The 20,954-nt window shown below is 32.3% G+C and overlaps 1 protein-coding gene across 9 annotated transcripts in view; it reads right to left on the bottom strand.

The window, feature by feature from the left end:
• LOC119645030 (NAD(+) hydrolase sarm1) overlaps positions 1 to 20,954 on the bottom strand; it is a 102,207-nt gene that overhangs the window by 13,266 nt on the left and 67,987 nt on the right. For 5 of the 9 annotated variants that reach the window (XM_038044816.1, XM_038044817.1, XM_038044818.1 and 2 more), the window contains 3 exons: positions 18,728 to 19,006; positions 3,294 to 3,613; positions 2,833 to 3,202 (listed from right to left, as the gene is read on the bottom strand). In XM_038044816.1, the coding sequence (XP_037900744.1) occupies positions 2,833 to 3,202; positions 3,294 to 3,613; positions 18,728 to 19,006 (969 nt within the window). Of the gene's footprint in view, positions 1 to 2,832; positions 3,203 to 3,293; positions 3,614 to 8,769; positions 9,013 to 9,299; positions 9,346 to 11,074; positions 11,124 to 11,288; positions 11,409 to 18,727; positions 19,007 to 20,954 lie in introns of those variants that run through there. The other 4 variants (XM_038044823.1, XM_038044821.1, XM_038044822.1 and 1 more) reach the window with 4 other exon arrangements.

The following is a 20,954-nucleotide window of genomic DNA, read 5'->3' as shown; positions in this document are numbered from 1 at the left end:
TTGTTATAAACATTAATTTTTCTACTTTTTTTTATCTGCTTTCAAATACACAAAGAAAAAAAGAGTTTATACGCGTTACCGCGCAAACGAGGACATTGAACGTTGGTAATCAACTAAGGGATCGCATTTACTTGTTCACCCCAAAATGGAGAAAGTAAAAGTTCTTTCTTTTTTTTTTATCGATATATGGATGTATATGTACGTGTTCTTGTGTGTGTAAAGATTTCTTAACTCCCCTAATTCCATTTCTCATTTATTTTCCTTAAAAAAAAAAAAACAAAAAAAAAAAAAAAAATCAATAAAGTTAAGTAAGAGGAAAGAAAACCATTTATTCCTATCCTTTAGGTGTCCTTCACGCATTCATGCTTTAACAGTTGAATTTAAACGTAGACTTTGTGTCGCTTTAAATAATAACTTCTTTCCTAACTGTATATGCATGTTAATCCTTTCTAACATGAATATTTTTGCATGTAGCGAGAAACTTCACATGGTTTTTCCAATCAAAACTAATGCGGGTTTGCGTGCATGTTAAAGACTTTAATGACCTAATGTCTATTAATTTTATACGAAGAGCGCACACCCTTAAAAAGTCTTGGTAAACAAAAAAAAACAAAAACAAAAAAAAAACAATACAAAGGAGTAAAATTTCAATTGAAAGCTAAACAGAAAGTATTGTGCCTCTGCATAAACTTGTAACTTGAAAATTGACGAAATTCTAGATTAGAATCTATGCAGTCATTAAAAACCTTAAAAAAAGACTTCACTACGTTCTTGATGGAAGCGAAAATTCCCCACAATAAAATTTCTCAAATCAATTCCGACAAGTTATCTCACTTGCGATCTTCTCCGCGCGTACACAACTCGTGATTATTTTACCAAACTATCGGGAAGCTTTGAAAATATATGTTTTTGCCTCTCAACGTTATCCGTTTCGATGAGCATTTTCTCAAAATGTCTGCTAATAACTTCTGTGCAACAGAGAAAGCAACGTGGAACGGCTTCGTTTCGAATCGCATTCCACCGACATATAATATTAAAAATAAAAACATAAAATCATAAATCCCTTATTACTAGGAGATTATGGATAAAAATTATTTTATGGCCATAGATGAAAGACTTGGCGATCACTTGAATTTTTCGGTTATTCCGCCGCTTTCTGTAACTGAAAGTTTCTAGTATGAGATTTTGAAACGCACTTAATGAAAGGCTCTCTAGTAAATACTGCTATTAATTAACCAATGCGAATAAGCAAATCAAGGTACCGAGATATTACTAAGCAATTGATATAACCGAACATTCGAAATATTACGTATAAATCTTGAATATATATTAAACTATTGTCTCGTTTGCTTTTCCGAGCCAGAGGCAGAAGTTTCTCAACATTCGATAGTAATTTCAAAATATGTAAATCAACCGGTGTTTGGCGATGCAAGTCAAATGCGATATGAGCAATTTTTTCTTGAAAAATTTATCTTGACTCGATTAGCGAGAGAGATCGCTTGCTCAGTATGACGTATAAATATATTATGTTACACTGTGCTCAGCTTCAATCAATCAATGTTTTCATATCGATTCTTTCTTTTTCAATTAAATTCATTGTTTTTCTCATTTTCATTTTCGATCTCAACTAGCAAACTAGTGATGAATTTTTCAATTCTACACTATCATTCCTCGGCTTTTGGTTTATCTGTCTTAGCTACTCTTAAGAATATTTAAGTTGCGAACGATTTGACATTTGCCGTCACAATGTGCGAGATCGTCAATATTGTCCACGAAAAAAGGCGATAAAGCAAAGGACTAAGCGATTTTCATCTTCGCAACAACATTCTGAACCATAACTAATCGTTATTCTTCTTGCTTGTCAGTGTTTTGGGGTTTGAAGACCGTCTGGCGTTGCTTTAATATACGCTTCAAAAAGTCATACGACGACAGTGATGTTCTCCTAGCCATCGTAAGTAATCTTCCCAGCAATTCTTACGCTTACTTTTACTTATTGAACCCTATATACAAAGTTATTCAAATATATGATCATCTTTCCATTATTTGCCTTTACACGTTAGGTGTTCTATTTGAAAGTCAAGTTCTCGTAGCTTTGTTTTACAATTTTTCTAATCAAAGCCGCTTTATTCTTTTCTTTATCAATCACTATTGAATAAATCCTAGATCTACGGATACTTAAATTGCTTTTTCTCTCTCTCTCTCTCTCTTCTCTTCTCTTCTGTCAAATTACGTATTACCATTGCAGAGAAATGTGCTTTAAGCAAAGTCACGCCTCTTGGGTATTACTTCGGTTCAAACGTATTGTTTACATTTCACATAATTAGGTTCGTAATGAAGAAAAGTTTTTCTTTTTTTTAATTCAAGTCAAGTTTTTAATTCACCTGAATTAAATCAATACTAGAAGGTTTTCAGTGCGGTAGTTGTTGCGGTAACAATAAACGACAATTTCAGTTGCACTTGTCGTTAAGGTAAACAAACCTCTGCGCGGCTGCATTTTGCATATATGAGCTTAATGGTGTTTTATTTAAAAAAAAGAAAAAATGGAAAGCTTTTTATATCATCTCCTGTGAGCAGAGTGTATTTGTTTCGGATCCCCTCCTCCCCTCTCTAGAGCATTTTTAATTTGTATAATAAGCACTTGTAAGCATTTGGAGACATATTTTGCTGGTGAATGAATTGCGTTGTAAAAGATATGATATATATATATATATATATAAGATGTGTATAAAATATATATATATATATATATATATATATATAAATATATTTATTTTTTCTTTAAAGAGAAAAAATAATAATAAAGGCACTTTAATAGTTCTCTTCAAGACTTACGTGTATAACGGCGGCATTCTCTTCAGCCTTAACACCGTCAACTTCTAAACGATTGCGAGTGGCTGCCGCTGCGGTAGCCTGTTGAAAATCAATATCACCCGCTTGCAAGCGTTTACTTTCAGCTAAATTGCTGGTCGCCTGTTCTGAGCTGAAACCGTCGGTAACGAATTTCTTTTTTGATTCAGTTTTAGTGCGTTTCTCTTCAAATTTTACTGTGTCAACGGTAACGTTTGTACCATTTAAACCGTTGCCCGACAATTGATTCGATGCCTCAACTAAATCCATATTCATTTCTTCATCATCGTCATCGGGGAACTTAATTTTCGGTTGTATATCATCATCAACGATATTCTCAAGGGAAGAACGTATTCTGCAAATAAAACATAATATTAATATTGAAACTATTGAAATGAATTGAATGAATTGTGAACGCGTTCAATAATTTTTTTACTTTTTCTTACTTTTTTTTAAGTTTAGTTATGGCATCCGAACTATTCAAATTGTTTAAATTGCTGAGATCGTTTATGGAAGGTGGCTGATGATGGCTTAGTGTACTCGTTGAACTGGTTAAGGCCGGTGTGCCGGTATTGCCACGTCCCAATGCCAAATCATTTATTTCCGACATGGAATTTTTAAATTCACTCATATCACGTTTTAAAGCGGCAGCCTTCATTTCGGTTGAGGTGGATGATGACGAGGAAGACGAGGAAGACGACGTTATCTGATGTAAACGTGATTTCTTCTCAACACGGGTTGTTGTACTGCTGCTACTGTTCACGACCTGCAAATTAACCGAAAGCGTACACATTTTTCTATATTTCATTTTCATATTTTGTTAGTTTGCTTTAAACAAAATCACTTAAAAAAAAAAAATTAACATATCGACCCTTTAAGTTATAAATAAATAAATAAATAAAATTGTATTTTTGAAATAGATTCGCTATGCCATTTATCAACTCTTATGCTTAGATTTAGATTTGACTTGGACGGCAACTCTGTCGACCGATTTCATGTTCTTCGGAATTGAAAATCCTGTTTACTTGAATCAAAAATAGAAAGGACATTATCGTCGTCAACCGTGCAGGAGCGAGCATCGTCTTAGATAATTAGTAGAAAAATTCTCGTACATAGCTTTTTTTTGGTCGGTATTTTCTCGTCACGAAACGCCTACAGAAATGTATAAAGTTCGACAAAGCTAAGACGTATTTATGCTCCGAAAATCAATGAATACTTTTCATTTAATTCATCAACGCCTTTTTGAATTTGCAACATGAGCGAATAGAAGGACATGTTGAAGTTGAATATTTTTTAAAATATTTCACTTACTCAAATTCTTTTGAGAAAGGGTCGTACTTTCAATAGCATTTATCATTTTATAGGTAAAATATTTGTTCTTGATGTTGAACCCATTCATCTCAGATGATCAAATAACAAAATTTATTTATGATATTCTAATGCTCTTCGCAAACAACACTTTGTTCACTCTAATTATTATCGTAAGATATTTTCCGACTCGACTTTCATTGGATTCGAACACTTTCATCTAATTTTTGTTCTTAATCAATATCGATTATGCAAGTACAACAGCAACATTTTACATATTTCCCTATAGTTTACTTTTTCCCGTTTTTTTTCGTATAAAATTCATTGTTTGCTTTTTATAGCTGGTAAGGCCTTATCTCTAGAACTCCGCCTTTATCTGATGTACTTATTATTTTCTTATCCATCCATTATTCATTTGATTGTATCCGTTATAAGGTAAAACACTCCTACTCCCTTATCTTTGTTCGATTGTCACATAAAAAAATAAAATAAATATTCATTACATTTACTTTGATCATAAGACAAACACTTTTGACTTTTAGTTAAAATTTTTAAAACTGAATGAATTTATCATTATAATTATACATATAATTTATAATTTTAGAATGAAATTTTTTTTGTTTTTCTTTTTTTTCTATCAAAATAAAATCCTTAACTTATCTATAATTTTTATAGAATCGTAGACAATAATAAACATTTCTTGTTATTGTTTACTTTAATTGAAAAATCATTAGGATTTCTTAACCTTGTCGTCTCATTTGTGACGCATTAAATTGCGTTGAGTAGACAATAATATTATTAGTCATCGTATGGGACGCGTTTTCACGTCTACAAAAGATTTTGCAAAGAAACTTTTATTTTTAAAATTATTCCCTTCGAAAAGGCAAAAAGATTTCGCAAATGCCTTAAGCCAAGCGTATAGCGTACACAATGACTTCTTTCAAAGATAGAATCGTGTGCTTCAAGATAAAAGCTGCATTACGTTAGTTATGGTATATCTCAGGATTCAATGAGCACAGCTTAGCGCTGTAGACGATGGCGCATCTACAAGTCCTTGAGCATGTTAAAATTATAGGTTTCGCCAATGATTTGATTATCTTAATGGTTGCCAAGCATAGCGGGAAACGTAATCGAAAAGATTCGGACATGGCTAGGAACAGTAAGTAGTAGTAGCAGCAGTTCGCTGAGCAAAAACTGGAAGCAATCCGCGTAAGTGGCCGGAAGAAAAAGGAGATCGCGCCCATAAAGGCGGGCCATAGCGATTTTACCGCGAAAGACAACATTAAATATCTTGGAATTAAGTTTAAAGTGCATCTGAATAACACAACCTCGTAAATGGCGAACGTTCGAGAATGCTGACCTGATTATAGCTAGGACGATTTCGAGCAATTCATTAGCTAAAGGAAAGCTATGTGAACAAGAAGGATGCTGGACGAAGGGCAATATACAAGTTAAACACACCGTCTGATACTGAAAATTGAAGACTGGCTCCCACAAAAGCATTGGGACATGGTTGCCGTACGGCCTATCTCCATACCGTCAAGCACGAAGGCGATCGTCGAGGCTTACGATGTGGAGTAGCAGAGGTCGTGGAATACGCATTTTTTTACTGCGTTCACGACATGCGAGTGGATTGCTCTCGAAGCTTGGGAAAATGTTAACACTTGAAAATCTTGTCTGCCAGTCGCTACGCATCTATGAAAGAAACATCGTCAGACTGTGTATTGCGCTACACTAGCCGTAATAACATTGTTGTTTACTTAGATATTTGCAATTAAGAACAAGTTCGATTCGACTTTAAACCTACGTATATATGTGAATTACCAATGCAATGTTTTAAAAATTGTGCGTGTGTATGAGTGTATGTCCTCGATTTGATGAACTAGCATAGCGCATGATGCATATCTTAAGTTTGAACTTTCCTTTGCAAATTTCTTGCGGAAGCCAGAGAGCGGGAGAGGCAGAAGTAAACCGGAAGTACGGAATCTTACGTTGATCAAACGCTAACTATTTACTTAAATTGTGTGAAACCGTGAAAACCGTATAAAAAGGAACGTAGATTCAGATCCTTTTTTTTTTTTTTTTTTTTTTTTATATACATGTTATGCGAATGATATGCAGCTTTGAAAGTTGAAGTTAATGCCCGATCCGTGTAGTCGCGTCGTTTAGCCTGATAGGGCTAAGATTGACAGTGACAGGGCACTTTGCATTATGAACATACTACGGATCGAATGTATATACTCAGAAATCATTCATGGAATATTAAAGGGGATCAAGAATCTTCGATGCATGCGTCGGGGTAGCACAAACGGAACAATGAATTTAGTAAAACATCAGCAGAGAATAATTTCTTGAGAAAATTCTAAAAATAACGGCTTTACGTTTGATTTTCTATGTTATTATGAAAATAATTCTCTTTAAATTATGCAAAATGAAAAATGTTTTTGGCAGAAAACATAACGGTTTCTCGGTAAAAGTTTCGAAATTGTTAAATGAAATAAATTTTATTTTGTTTTTTTTTTTTGCTTTATTTTTTAATTTAGCGGTGATTTTTTTCTGCTTTTCTTCCCAGACTTGTATTAAAATATATTTGCTTTTAATTCGTAGGCTGTCGGCTGTTGGCTGTCATGATGAACAAGGTCATCTAAAATTGTTGCTCTCTCAACACCCCCACCTTTATTATTGTATTACGAAAGCTGTGCCATTTTATTTTTACTTCAAAGTTTGTTTTTTTTTGTTTTTATTTTTTTATTTTTTTTTTGCCTCGAGAAATGTTTGGCGCTAAATATATATTAAATTTATCATGTAAATCGTGGTAATCTACGTTGACTTGTTTGAAAAGTATCTAGAGTTGCTACGGAAGAACAAATTACCTGATTAGCTCTTATCTTATGAATCGTTTATGACTTTCGTTTAAATTCTGTACAAATATGAATAACAACAATAATAATAATAACAACAACAACAATAACAAATAAATGTGACGTATAAACTTTTGATCTAAACAAATTTTGTGCAATTCATTGATTTTTACTTAAAAAAAAATTATTATTTAGTAGATGAGTCTTCAGTTGAGTTGACTTGAGTTGAGTTGAGTTGAGTTGAGTTTTACTTTAAGGTAAATATTAACGCATGGGGTTTTTTCTATCTTTCTTTCTTTCTTGGCAATCTATCCAATCACTTTTATTTGTATCGTAACTACGTCGAGTTGGGCGGGTTTTTTTTTTTTTTTTTTGCTTTATGGTTTTTTCTAATAATTTCGATGCAACAGAAAAGGTTTCTTAATGACAATAATGTATAGAATTAATTGAAAGAATCGTTACGTGTTTGGTAGAAAATTAAATTTATTCGTATATATAAATGATAATGTAATACGTGTAGTTTTATATTTAGACAGTTCCGTTGCGATATTCAGAAGAAGAAAAAAAATTGAAAAGATTCCATGAACTACATATATTTAGTCGGTTTAACAAAGTCAACGCACGCGATCCGTTTGTGACTTGACGTAATTGTTAACATGTATACGACAGTCTGGTAATCTGACTGTTCGTTAAAGCCCACATCGTTACATGTTATGTAGATTGCCAGCATAATTGTCTGCCTATTAGATCGCTTATGAAATATTTTATCTATTTGTTCGCTTGTTACACGGCTATTAGTATTGGTCGTCTGTCAATGTAACTCTTGTTTGCTAATCTTGTTTGTTAAGCGTATTGCTGCTATACTTGTACATAATTATGTCAATCCTTCAGTCCGGTCATGAAACACACGGCCGCCTATTATGCGATCCAATACAACATAATATGAATATATTCGTTAGCTTGGCCCCTTGTCTCATCGACTATATCTTCAACCAGTGGTCATTTGTCAATATGCATATCTTTGATAAAATCTCTTCATTACTGCAGACCACAACATGGGTGTGCCTTTCTATTTATCTACCAATTTGTCTAGCTTAGCATGTCTCTGTCCAAGCGTCTTTCTATTCGTCTTTCCATATCTTTATTTATGTAATGTTTGCTGACTTTAAAATCTGTGCAAACAATAAGCCTACGATCTTGAAAGTAAATAACATATGATATACATTTGGAATTTTCTTCATCCATCTCCATCGCATGGATTTATGTTATCTCTTATTATACCTTATATTACAATGCGGTACCTGGGGTCTAAATAAAGTTTATTCAGATATATATATATATATATATATAGAATATATAAAAGGACTAAGGATCGATCCACCTTCTATCAGATCAATCGATTTAGAATCACTTTCTCTACCTAGCGAGGCTTGTCTGTCCATGTGTCCGCAATGTTCTTGCGTCATTCAAGTCAAGGGTGAACGCTACTGGATCACTTGCCGTATAATGCCTTATAATTGCATTAAGCGAAACAATGCATGCATAATGTAATGCTTTTACCTGAGTTTTTCTTCTTTTTTTAGGAAAGCAAGACTTGTTTAGGAAATAGGAAAAATTTAAGATTTTTCTTATCTCAATCATATATCGCATACCACATACATGCATTATGTATGAGGCGAATATAGATAAAATCTTTAGTCAGTGGAACGTTTTTTTGTATACGCCTTATAATCAACTTATTGTAAATACTAACCTTAAGGATAAGTTTCTGTAAATTTTTTAACGAATGTTTCGCAAAGAATGTACAGAATATTGTTTCACTCACTATTACTTGATTTATTTATTTAATTTAATTCTTATATTATAATAAAAGATTATGTCTTTTTACGCGCGCGCTTAATGGTTCTTTTTCTTCGTTTTTGCTTCTCTTAGCCACTTAAAAGTGATTGATAAGTTCCTCGTTCAAAGCTTCGCAATTGCTGGTAACACTTATCATCTGGTGGAAGGCGAAAGAGAAGTTTTATAAAATAATGATTATTTTACGTTTTATTTAGATATTTTAATATTTTCGTTTTTTTTTTTTTATTTATTTACTGTTTTTTTTTTTCCTACTTGAGATGACAAAAAATATTTGTATTTTTGTTGATTTTATGTCAGCATTTGCTTTTATTGTTTTCTGCAGTGTTATTTAACTGTTAATTACATTTAATACTTTTTTTTTTCTATGCTTTATACAGTTGAAGTGAAATTACGTAAAGAAATCTCTAACTAATTAACTCTTACCAAATCAATGCAATCTAGTCTGGCGATGGTATACTTAAGGATCCGTCTACATTGAAAGCAAGTAAACGAAAATAATTCTTCTTAGAATCGCGTTTAGTTTCTTAACAGTGTTCAGATCGTATCAAACCGATTGGAAATTGAAGGGTTCTACTTTCCTAAATTGTTCGATATAAAATCTGCACGAAACGGAAGGTAAACGCAACATTTTTTGTGCGTGTTTTTTTTTTTTTTTTTCTTGTATAACATATCACTCAATAAGTTGATAAGATGACATAGAAATATCGTCCTATCGTCACGTTCAAGAAAAGACAACGGCTTGACAGACGCTGTTTGCAATCTGCTCGATCGAGACTGACGATAGAGTAGTGGTTGGCTGTTTTTAAACGCGACCGTACAAATATCTAGGATGCTGAACACACTGATCGTCGGAATTCGGCAGTTGTTCTAGAAAACATAGAAAACTTGCACAAAATCAGTTTAAATCATCGAAAAGTGACGGTGCGTGAGAGAAGCTGGCATCTTAAAGATATCAGATGGCAATGTATTTATTACGTTGCACGAACATGTGTCCATGTGAAGACTCTGTTCGATGGAGGTATCGCATTCACTCATTTTTGGTCAAAAGCAAGACATGTGCCGACAACTCAGAGCAGTTTTACGAGCTGTTTAGATTTTTTTATGCAATATACGGCAATGGATGAACACATTCCAGATACAAATCGATGGTCAGCTGAGTGGACAGCAAACTAGCAAAAGCCTAAATGTCGACTGTGAAGGTTACGATATTCGTATTTTGGGATGCACATCAGTCAATACTCATTGACTCTTTTCCAAAGTTGACAAAGTGAACTTGAGAAGAAACCATCCCAAATGAAGAGGAACGAAATGCATCGTATCACAAGTAGGCCAAACCAACCAAAAAATTGCACAAAACGCAATAACGAATTGTTTCCACATCCATATCTAAAGCGCTCAAGGAGAGACGATCGCCAAAACTGAGATATATTTTAGGAAAGGTGTTACAAATCGTTCTATAAGACAGACATAGAAATGTTACGGAAGCGTTGGAATGAATATACGACTCTTAAACGAGAAGTTGATGTTTTATGAATGATCTCACGAACTTATTGAGTGACGCCTTATAATAAGTAAATATCGTCTCTTTGCGCCTGATTGATAAAAGTTGAGGTTGCGCCCGATCAACGTGATAACGAACGACAAAGCCGATTAATTGTTTTTTTTTGTGTTAGATCATTAAAATTGACGGAAAGTGATTGGGCAATCAAAGTTAGGAACACTTGTTCCACTACCGGCATCCTTTGGGATGGCAGCACGGATATTGGGAAATTGACTTACGGTATTAATATAACTGTGCTTCCCGGTGCTACTGAACGGAGAACTGATCTCGTACAACCTCATCTTTAAAGGCTTTACTTAGTCTAATTATCTGCCCTCCCTGTTTCTCTCTCTTTCTCTCTCTCTCTCCCTCACTCTTTCTAACTTGGAATCTTTGAAGGAAAGTAAATAAGTGTAAACTGTATATATATATATATATATATGTGTGTGTGTGTGTGCTCAGCTAATTTATGATAACGCTCTTCTTCTTGTCTCATTGTTTATATTTTAGTTTATTCGAGTTTTGCTTATCCTAAGGGAAAGTAGTTGATGTCTTTTTTTTTGAAATCATCTCGCACGGCTTTATGTGATTTATTGATTAGTACAAGTGGTTCAAACGGTTCGCCAGATCTTTGCCTAAAAGAACAAGTTTAAATTACTTTATATTACTGTCGTCGGATTGGGTTCGAAAGTTCGAGAAAATAATATCTAAATAAAGTAGAGTAAATAAATATATATTTTTTTTTTTTTTAGTTTATGCGCATTTTCTCTAAGATGTTGCTTTTTCTGCTCCTCAATATTATTTTGCAAATTGAGAAATTTTCGTCTTTAAAACAATTTTACAAAATATTGAATTAATAATGAGCATAACACCTTAGCAAGCACTGGATCGTCTATTTGAAAGAGTTTCAAACCTTTTTCAAAGCTTTTCACATAATTTAAACAAATAAAAAAAAGCTTGTCCCGCGACCATTGAAAAAATTCAATTTTAATTCGTTACATTTCATTACATTTTCTTTAGTTTTATTTATTTATTTTTTTTTGATTTTGAATTTTTTTCGTTTTTTTTTTTGTTTTGTTTTTCTTAATAATAAAATAAATACTCGTTTTTGATATTATTTATGTTAGTTTTTTAATTTGAAATATTTTCAACGCGTTGATAATCGATTGATATTCGTTCGCTGGTTCGTTTTTGTTTCGTTTTGATTGCTATAAGTGAATGTTAAGACTGATCTAATTTTGTTAAATAGTTATAGACACATTTCTTCATTTCATTAAATGAACTCACATCGCAGAACCAGAGAGGCGAGCGAGCGAACTTAAATAAATTGCTTATGTATTTGTTTAGTTGGTTTTTATTTATTGTAATTATTTTTTTCAAACACAATAACATACATATGCGTCAGTCAACTTTTCTACATAGCCAAGCGCTACCACATGCATTATAAATATGATGTTTTTTTTTTTGTTTTTTTTTTTCTCAAAAGAAAAGAGAAATTTAATTTTTTTTTTTTTTTTTTTTTTTTTTTTTTTTTTTATATCATTTTAGAAAAAATTCTAAGAATTTTTTTATGTTTATTAGACAAAAAAAAAGTAAGACTGTTTGGTTAACGAGACCATGAAAATGTATTTTTCTTTATTTGCATAAAACAACAAAAGTTGTTGATCTTTACAAATAAAGCAATATATACATGTGTTACAGTTTCATAAAGGACCGCCTTTATTTAGCTTTACTGATAAAGATCAACACCGTTTGTTGTTTCATGCATATATATACATATATATATATATATATATGCGTATATACACCTATGAATTGACCCTCCCACTAGTTGAATGAAATGAAATAATCAGCTTAACATTAAAGCTTATATAGCGCGAGACTCTCAAGCATTACTCAAGTTCATTTAAATAGATCCCTTTGCCAGCTTAACTGTCTCCTCCTGACGATGTCCTTTATTATCTCATAATGGTATTAATTTTGTTAAATCCTAAATGGGTTTTATTGAAAATTTGCTGGAAGCACTTCCCGCCTTGGATTACATAAATCGTACATAAAAATAAAGTTACCTTGGGGACATCTCAGTTTAGAGCTTGGGATCTTGGGAATAAATATATTTATCTTGCAATTGTTTTTTTTTTTGTTTTTTCAATTTTGAGACCATTGAACTATTCATTAATAATAGAGAGGGTAATGAACAAAGATATGAGGCGAGGTAAACAAATCGCTTTCCCTAATCCTAAAGTGTTTCAATTTTAACCTTCGCGACAATCAGGACAAGGGACAATGCGTATGCGCGTCAATAGACAAAGCATGCGAAAAACGTTGCCGAAATGTAAGAGAAATCACAATAATTACATCAACAAAAAAAGCTGAGAGAATCGAACGCCATCATTATTAATTCTTTGAGATTGATTCTTGCGAGTAGAAGAGTTCCAATAAAATACGACGCGGACGTAGGAAAATGATTTTAAAACTTTTTTCATATTTATGAGAATTCCGTACGGATTGGCGAATATCGGGACTTGGTTTCAAAAACCTACTTCTGTCATTAAGTTTACATTGCCGAAGGGCATGGTTAAATCGATTTATACGAACCGAAACACAACAATATACTAATAAATAAATGACTTTATTTATAAATTTTTATATTTCATATATTATTCCAGCTTGCCGTGCTTTTCGATTTAGTCTTAAAACACTCTATACCCGGTAATTTCACATAGGCGAAAAAAAATTTGATGTAATTCATTAAATTATTTCATCGATAAAGAAAGAATTAGATGCTTCGGTTGGAAAAACTCGAATGAATTGTCTAAGTGACACAAGTACCGCGCAAATATTGATTGATTGAATGATACAATCATTATTTGCTGTTTAAAGAAACTGGCTATCTCTTCGACTACTTGCCGGATTATTTGTGAATCAATTTTGGCATAAATGAGATGTGCTTCGCGATATGTGCTCTATGCAAAGCACATCACTCAAAAGATGAGCAAAGGCGGGTGGTTTCCTGAATGGAAAAACCCTACTTACATTAATCATGAAAACATGAACAAACGGACAGACAAACGTAAACGAGGCAAGCGACGAGGCATGATTGTCTTTAACTTATTTCGATCAAAGGATTTTCTAATATTCTAAGACTTAGATAAGGTGTTCATGCATTAGCCTAAAACTATTGGTTCTAATGGTTTTTTAAAAGATATAGAGCAGATGGTTAGCGTAGTAATCCCAAAATTGTCTGAGAAACACAAGTTGATTAGTTTTTTATTTATCACAGTTTTTTTTAAAAGCAACTTTTTAATGGAGACATTTTCTGGGCCTATTCCGGGATAGAGGAGGACTTTATAAAGGGACACTGTTATATAACTTGTTACATACTATACCGTTGAACTTTAAAAACTAAAATAAAAAATATCATTTCATGGCATATCTTATCTGATATCAGTAAAGCACAATATCGTTATCCGCTCAGCGGGTTTTTTCGCTCTGTTTTTCTTTTCTCTCTCTCTCTCTCTCTCTCTCTATTTATTATATCATATATTGTTGGTTATTTAATGGTTTTAACACATTTAAGGCAATCTTTTAAACGGTCAACTATTAGTCGTAGCTCTTTTTTCACTTATTTGTTGACTTTAATTCCTCCTCCCCTTCTTTTCGTTTAATGTCTACTGAATAATTTCTTTCATTTCAATTGCCTGATATCCTATGTATTTTAGATAAGCTGAAATTTCTTTATTGTTAACTCTTAATTATTATTTAGAATCTTTTGTTATTCTTTACTTATGATGATATCTTCGGCACTATTTATGGCAACAATAGATTAAGTTTGTACGAGTGTATATACAACATTAAGTAGAACGAGTGAGATTGGCCCACTTTTCGAATATTTTCGGCAATCGATATAAACAGATTGGACTACGTGTACGTGTCTGTCAATCTGTATCTCTTTGATTGTAGTATTCATCCTACAGGTCATAGGCATCAGTTTTAGTCTAAGAATCTATGGCATTAAAAAGGGATTGGTTAGGATTCATTTCATGGCCTTTTCTCTATATAAAGCTTAATTTTGACAAAGAAATTCTAAAAATTGGATTATATATGGAAATTCTTCATCTATAGGACCTCCACGGGAAAAAGTAAACCCCTAAAAGGATATATTTTATAACTCAGACCGCGGAAGATACGCCTTACATAAAGTGGTACACGTTCGGGCCGATTATTAAATTTTATATATGTTACTAGCAGACCCAGTAATGTTTCGCTTGGTTTACTCATTTCGATGATTATACAAACACGTTTGCCTTAACTCTTTAAGTCTTACTTCAACCTTAAATGTTGTTGTGATGACTCATTGCCACGCGACTGAAATATTTGCTGTTTCGTCTTCATCTTCGGCACTGTCTCTTTCTCCTTGCTTTCCCTTAGGGAAAGCATATGTGCAAAAGTCCACACTTTGTCATTCCAATGGCATTTCTAACAAGTAAGGTTTCGATCTCTTTGTGTTATGTCAACTTTCTTTCCACTGATCAAATCGAGGATTTCAATTGTTTTAAACCTTCCCGATTATATCCCTCGTCACAGAGAGTATATTAAATAAGTCACATCCATTTATAATATTAGAGAGGTGAGTATTACATTAGCATCGGACACCCTATTCTGAGATATGGATACATATATTGATTTTTGAGCTCTATATAGAAGCAGCTCTATATAGAAGCAGAATATTTACGAAAAGCAAAGCCAGTCGAGTCAAAAGAATTGAATCGCAATAGTCGAACGGACACAACCAGAAAATATCAGATTAAGTTAATCAAACAAGAAAAATAATGCTATCCTAAAAGTCAGAGCTCACTGACACGACCTTAATCTCAACAGTGATCGGCTTAATGAGAAAATTCGCAAGAGAACATGTTACATAACAAATACTTTATCACATTGATTGCGTAAAAGATTCTTGGAAATGGAATCTTGCATCGACTTTTAAAGCTACATTTGCTACAAGTTGCTAGTTATCTGTAAAAATGTTGCCAACAGATCACGCCCACTTTCACAATTAATCTGCGATCATAAATCACCCGCGGTCTATTGTATAAGTTAAAATTGCATTTTTATACATATTTCTAACAATAGACGGACGGATAGACGGATAGATAGGTGAAGAGATACAGAGAGATGAATTGGTTCCTATAATTGTTTCGCCGCTTGATGGGTAAATTTGATATAACTCTAGCCTCCTATGATAAATACAAAGATCGTTTCCAATTTTTCCCTGGGCGATATTTATTTACTATCTGTGCTGTGAGTCTTATTAAGTCGTTCTCTAGCGCACAATAATAATAGGTTTACTTGAATATTAGTCATTAATAATTTTTTTTTTTTTTTTTTTTTTTTTTTGTCATAAATATATGTATGCAAGTATGTGCGCTTCAAAATAGACGCTTTTAACTGGTGTCTGATTAAGAATGCAGTTTAGCACAGTGACTGTGCTCGTATTCTAATTAATGAATAAAACTGATTAAATTTAAATTCAGAATTATCTGCCACCACAATGAATGTATAAAAATAAATGAACTAACTATTCCCCAACTAACCCTGCGGCCCCTTTTTCTGATTATTTTCAAAGCTCTTCCTACACATGCATAAAAGTATATTTTTAGAACTTGGTCTCGTTTGATCTTTGGTGCTCGTATATGATTTTTTTTTTTTTGCTTCTTTTTTTCTCAACTCAAAATTCTACACTTAACGCTCTCGCCTATGTAAACCGTTACGGAGTCACTGTACGTTACGTGCTAAGTTTAGGTAGATATATTGTGGGCGTTAGTTGAGGAATTGTTTTATATTTAAATTTAATGATAATTTTTATATACCTTTTTGTTTATTTATTTATTTATTTATTTATTATTTTTTGCCGGCTTTTCTATTATTTAACTAAAATATAAATGAAACGTTGTCGTCGTTTGCATTTCATAATTTTTTTTTCTAACATTTACTTTAAATGAGTCATGCATAATATTGTGTAAATGATTGTGTGTGTGCGTATGTGTGCGTATGTATGTTTTCAGAAATTTGGATTATTTTTAATGGAAATGGCGAAAAAAAGAAAAATTTATACGTTTTTCTCAAATTTATTTTACTTATGAGTATAGAGATGACCTACAGATGGATGGATTAGAGTGACTTCAATGAATGTTCGATTTTTTTCTGCATATGCAGACAATAAAATTTCTCAACGCTTCGCAACATTTCTTTTCACTTTTCTGCACATTGTAATAATATGCAGCTAGACTTGGGTTTAGATGTATGCCTTGAATGCCTTTCCTACAACATAATTCACGACTTATAAGTTATCGTCGAAAGTATATTGAAATATAATCCATAAAATTTTAACAAAGTCATCTAACAGTACTAAGAAATTCAATGAAGCTACAGACTGTTTAGAGGTGCACCTAAGGGCGGATATAATTTCTGTTATGTGAATGCTCGCAATGTATGCGACGTTCAAATAGATTTTTTTATTATATGGATTACAAGGTAGTAAAAGGCGTCAGCGATATGATGTATGTACTCTAATAATGCATAGATTCGTGCAAACGTTCTAACAGCCACTCTCTGCTTCTGCTCGCCCATATCTCTATCGTTCATTCATTGTGTAGTGTTTGCTAGAATTTATGCTAACTTTTTGGGAAAACACTTTTTCAGAATCCGAGTAAATGATGTAAATGTAATTTTGTTGTACTTTAAAAACTTCTGCATTTATACCGAATTTCACTTTTTATACCCACCACTGTAAGATGGGGATACACTTATTTCGCTTTTTTTCCATAATGTATGTAAAGCAAGCTTCAGAGACCCTATAAAGTATATATATATTCTTGATCAACGTGAAATTCTGAATTGATTTAGCCATGTCTGTCTGTCTGTGTGATGTGTGTTGTTGGCACTCCCCGGGTCGCAAAAATGACGATATCGACTTCAAATTTAGTAGAAACATTGGAAGTCTCTGCACCCAGGTTGGTATTGAAAATGGGCCAAATTGGTCGGAGCGGAAGTGCGCAGTGTCCACCGACTATAACTTTCTTACATAGTTATTTCGGTAACCGGAGTATTTAACTTTTTAGCAGGCTAATGATATATATAATAGATGGAAATCCATGAATATAAGGATTTTACTTATCGGAGGGATCAATCATTTTTAAATTTTGTATCGATCGTTTTTATATGTGTCGGTGCGTGTATATATGCGTGTGTGTGTGTGTGTGTGTGTATTTAATCTGATCATTCAAGATCAAATGCTAAGAAAAATAAATAATCGACAAATCGATGGACAATGTTAAGTTGTTTTAATTGACAATGGCGCTAACTAAACAGATGTACAGCTGTTTGAATGCGTTATTTGACGAATAATTAATATAGATACCGCCATACGTTATTTATAGTCATTATAAAAAAACCATAAATTTATAAAAGGTGAAAGCAGCCTGTTAGGCGTCTATCGTTACTAACGTCATAAACTAATAACAAAAACAAGATCATTTCTAATAATATTGTGTGTTTTTTTTTTAATATGTAATAATATTTAATTATATAGTATGACGTTTGCAAGTGTCTTTTTCACACATTATCGTAAATTAATTGGAATTCGAGTGCTTTCTAAATAGATGTCACAATTGATAGCACGTTAAGTCACCATACATACCTGGAATTGCGTTAGTTGTATTTAAAATTAAATAACTGTTTAAAAATAACTGATAACTTAAACGTTAATGCTTCCGGCACTTTCCAACAATATGTTATGTATGACTTATCAAAAATAACTAAGACCCTTATGTTAGATTAACATTTATTTAAATTCTTTGAAGCCAATTTAAAAAAGCGATTGTGACATTTACTAGGACTTGCAATAATTAAAACAAAAAAAAAAAAAAAAAAAAAAAAACAAAAACAAAAACAATACATTATATGAATTCGCTTTTATCTAATTTAAATAAAAAAAAAATTTTTATATTTTATTCCGAAATAAATTCTTCAAATTCTTTCCAGAACAGTAAGATTTTATATTATATTCATCATAAAAAAAAGAACATTTTTCATTATTTGCTTTTCTTTTTTGTATGAGTAACGTAATTATAATAATCATACGTCCCCTTTCGTCATCTGCATTTGCAATTAAAGTAAATGCAAAGAAAAATTTCTTCTTTTTTTTTTTAAATTTCTTTTGCTTTTTTGCTTTTGCGTAAATATTAATTACTTTGGCCTACTTTTAGGCTTTGAGTTTGAGATAGTTTTCATTTTGTTTGATTCATACCTGTTGTGAAGTTGACGATGTTTCTTTAACGCTGCTCGATGAACTAGAACTTGTATTAATTTGACGACCCAATGTGGTTGCCAAAGTTCCAGCCGTCCCCATACTACTGCCACCACCACCAACAACTGTACCATTAATGGCTGGCGATGTAGTACCAATTGTGCTCATATTGGGTGAACTGCTGGACATGGTCGAACCATTTTTCTTATGGAAATTTTCAATAAACGATGTTGCCGGACTTATAACACCGCTTTGTGAACTATCCGAGAAATCTGACATCTAAAAAATAAAATAACAAAGCAAAAAATAATAAATATTACTTATCAATCGAAAAAATAAAATAAAATCGCAATTAAAAAAACGCATTATTATCATTGACAGGAGTTGCTTTACCAATTTTTTCAAAACAATAAATAAAAACGAAAACGTTGCAGTTTATGTGCATTGGATGTGCATAAATATCGAGCATTAAATATCCATTACAAGTTTATGAATTATTTAGATAAGAATCTATACATTATTACCATTGCAGACTAATGTTCATTTAAAAGTAATGAAAATTGAAATTAAGATAAAAAAAATATCAATTGGAAAAAAAAAAATATTGCTACCAATTTTAAAGCGACAATTAACCGGACTTTTAATTACATCACAGTGCATATTAGCTGACTTGCAACCGTACACTTTACGTTGGCATAAAATGCGCTTAAATTTACACTAAATGAAAAAATCAAATCATGTCATACACGGCCTTACAACATATGTGTAAACTACATGGAATTGCTTTTAATTGCTGCCAGCCAGATGTTATTCAATGTAAATGACTTACTGTTCATACGGTAATTAAGATCGAATCGAGTGCCAAACGATAAAATAAATAAAATTTGAATTTTTCGAAATTTCATCATTAACGGGTGAATGGCTTCGCTACAAGTTACAAATTGATTTTTAAACTAAAGCAATATTGACTAACTATATATGCTGTTAATGTAAAAATATGCAGTTGACCCTTGGATCCCGTCTAACGTATAGCATAAAATAGTTGAATATCAATGGAATAAAAATCTATACAGAAATTAAAAGGTTATAGCACTATAGTAAAATCATTATAATAATTCACGGTCCATCATTACATATAAATAAAATGGTCGCAAAAGCAGTCCGATCCGAATCATTTTCAATAGCCTTTAGGCTTAGGTCAAAACACATCGATCTACTAAATCTCATCAAAATATCTCCAAAATTGTGACTTATAGGTTGAACAAAAGAATGCAGAAGGACGGACGGACAGACGGACAGACGGACAAAATCTTTTTCTAAATTTCTTCTGAAAAGATGGTTCAATTTTAATTGCTCCTGAGTATTGCATACACTCATATAAACTTCATATACACGAGTGTATGCAATTGGTGTAGGGTGTAAAAAGCTCAACTCTTTTATTTTTTCATTATTAAAATCTTTATATATATAAAATCATGAACACTTCTGTTTATTTCTATTTAAATATTTTAGGTTTATCGAGAAAAGTAATTTTTTTTTTCAAAAAATTATATGCTAATGGTTGTTTTTTCTAATAAGTGTGATGTTGTTCTATGTTAAACTAACGGAAAAAGTCTTCATCATAATAATTGGATAACAATCAGAACTAACTAATTTGAAAAATCTGAATAATTCTTATGTTTGTATGAACAATTTTATAAAGATTTTAAGTTAAACGTAACCAATGTTGTCTAAAACGCACACACTTTAAAGGAACTTTTGTTCGCTTCGTAACTTCATACATTTCGGTTGTGAGTTATTTTCCTACTTGATTACTGGTTATCGATCGTCTCATAGGCAGATAATGCATTTTAGCAAGTGTTTCGAGTTCAAAACATGAGGTCATCAAAAGTGGATCATTTTTTGTAGCCAATCAAAATAATGTAAAACTAGAATATTCTCTTTCATCGCTTGCTGGTAAAGAAATATTGTTTTCCCGAATGGTGTAGTCTGACCGCATATTACTACATATATGCGTCCACCTGAAGTGTATCGTAAAGAATGTAAGAGAGAATGTGTAAGATATATATTTAAAATATATCGGATTGCATATCCTAGTAGTTCAAGTAAAGTACAAGTGAAAAGAATGCAATAACACTTAAGCGTCCTTAGGCCTAGATTAATAATACCTACAATAATTAAAGGGTGTGAAGATAAATTCGAATTTAACTAGTAAAGACATCTACCA

The sequence above is a fragment of the Glossina fuscipes genome, unplaced genomic scaffold (genome assembly GCF_014805625.2).
Source record: "Glossina fuscipes isolate IAEA_lab_2018 unplaced genomic scaffold, Yale_Gfus_2 1, whole genome shotgun sequence".
NCBI lineage: Eukaryota > Metazoa > Arthropoda > Insecta > Diptera > Glossinidae > Glossina > Glossina fuscipes.
Note: the sequence above shows the minus strand (reverse complement) of the source record. Positions and strands in the feature narration are given on the sequence as shown.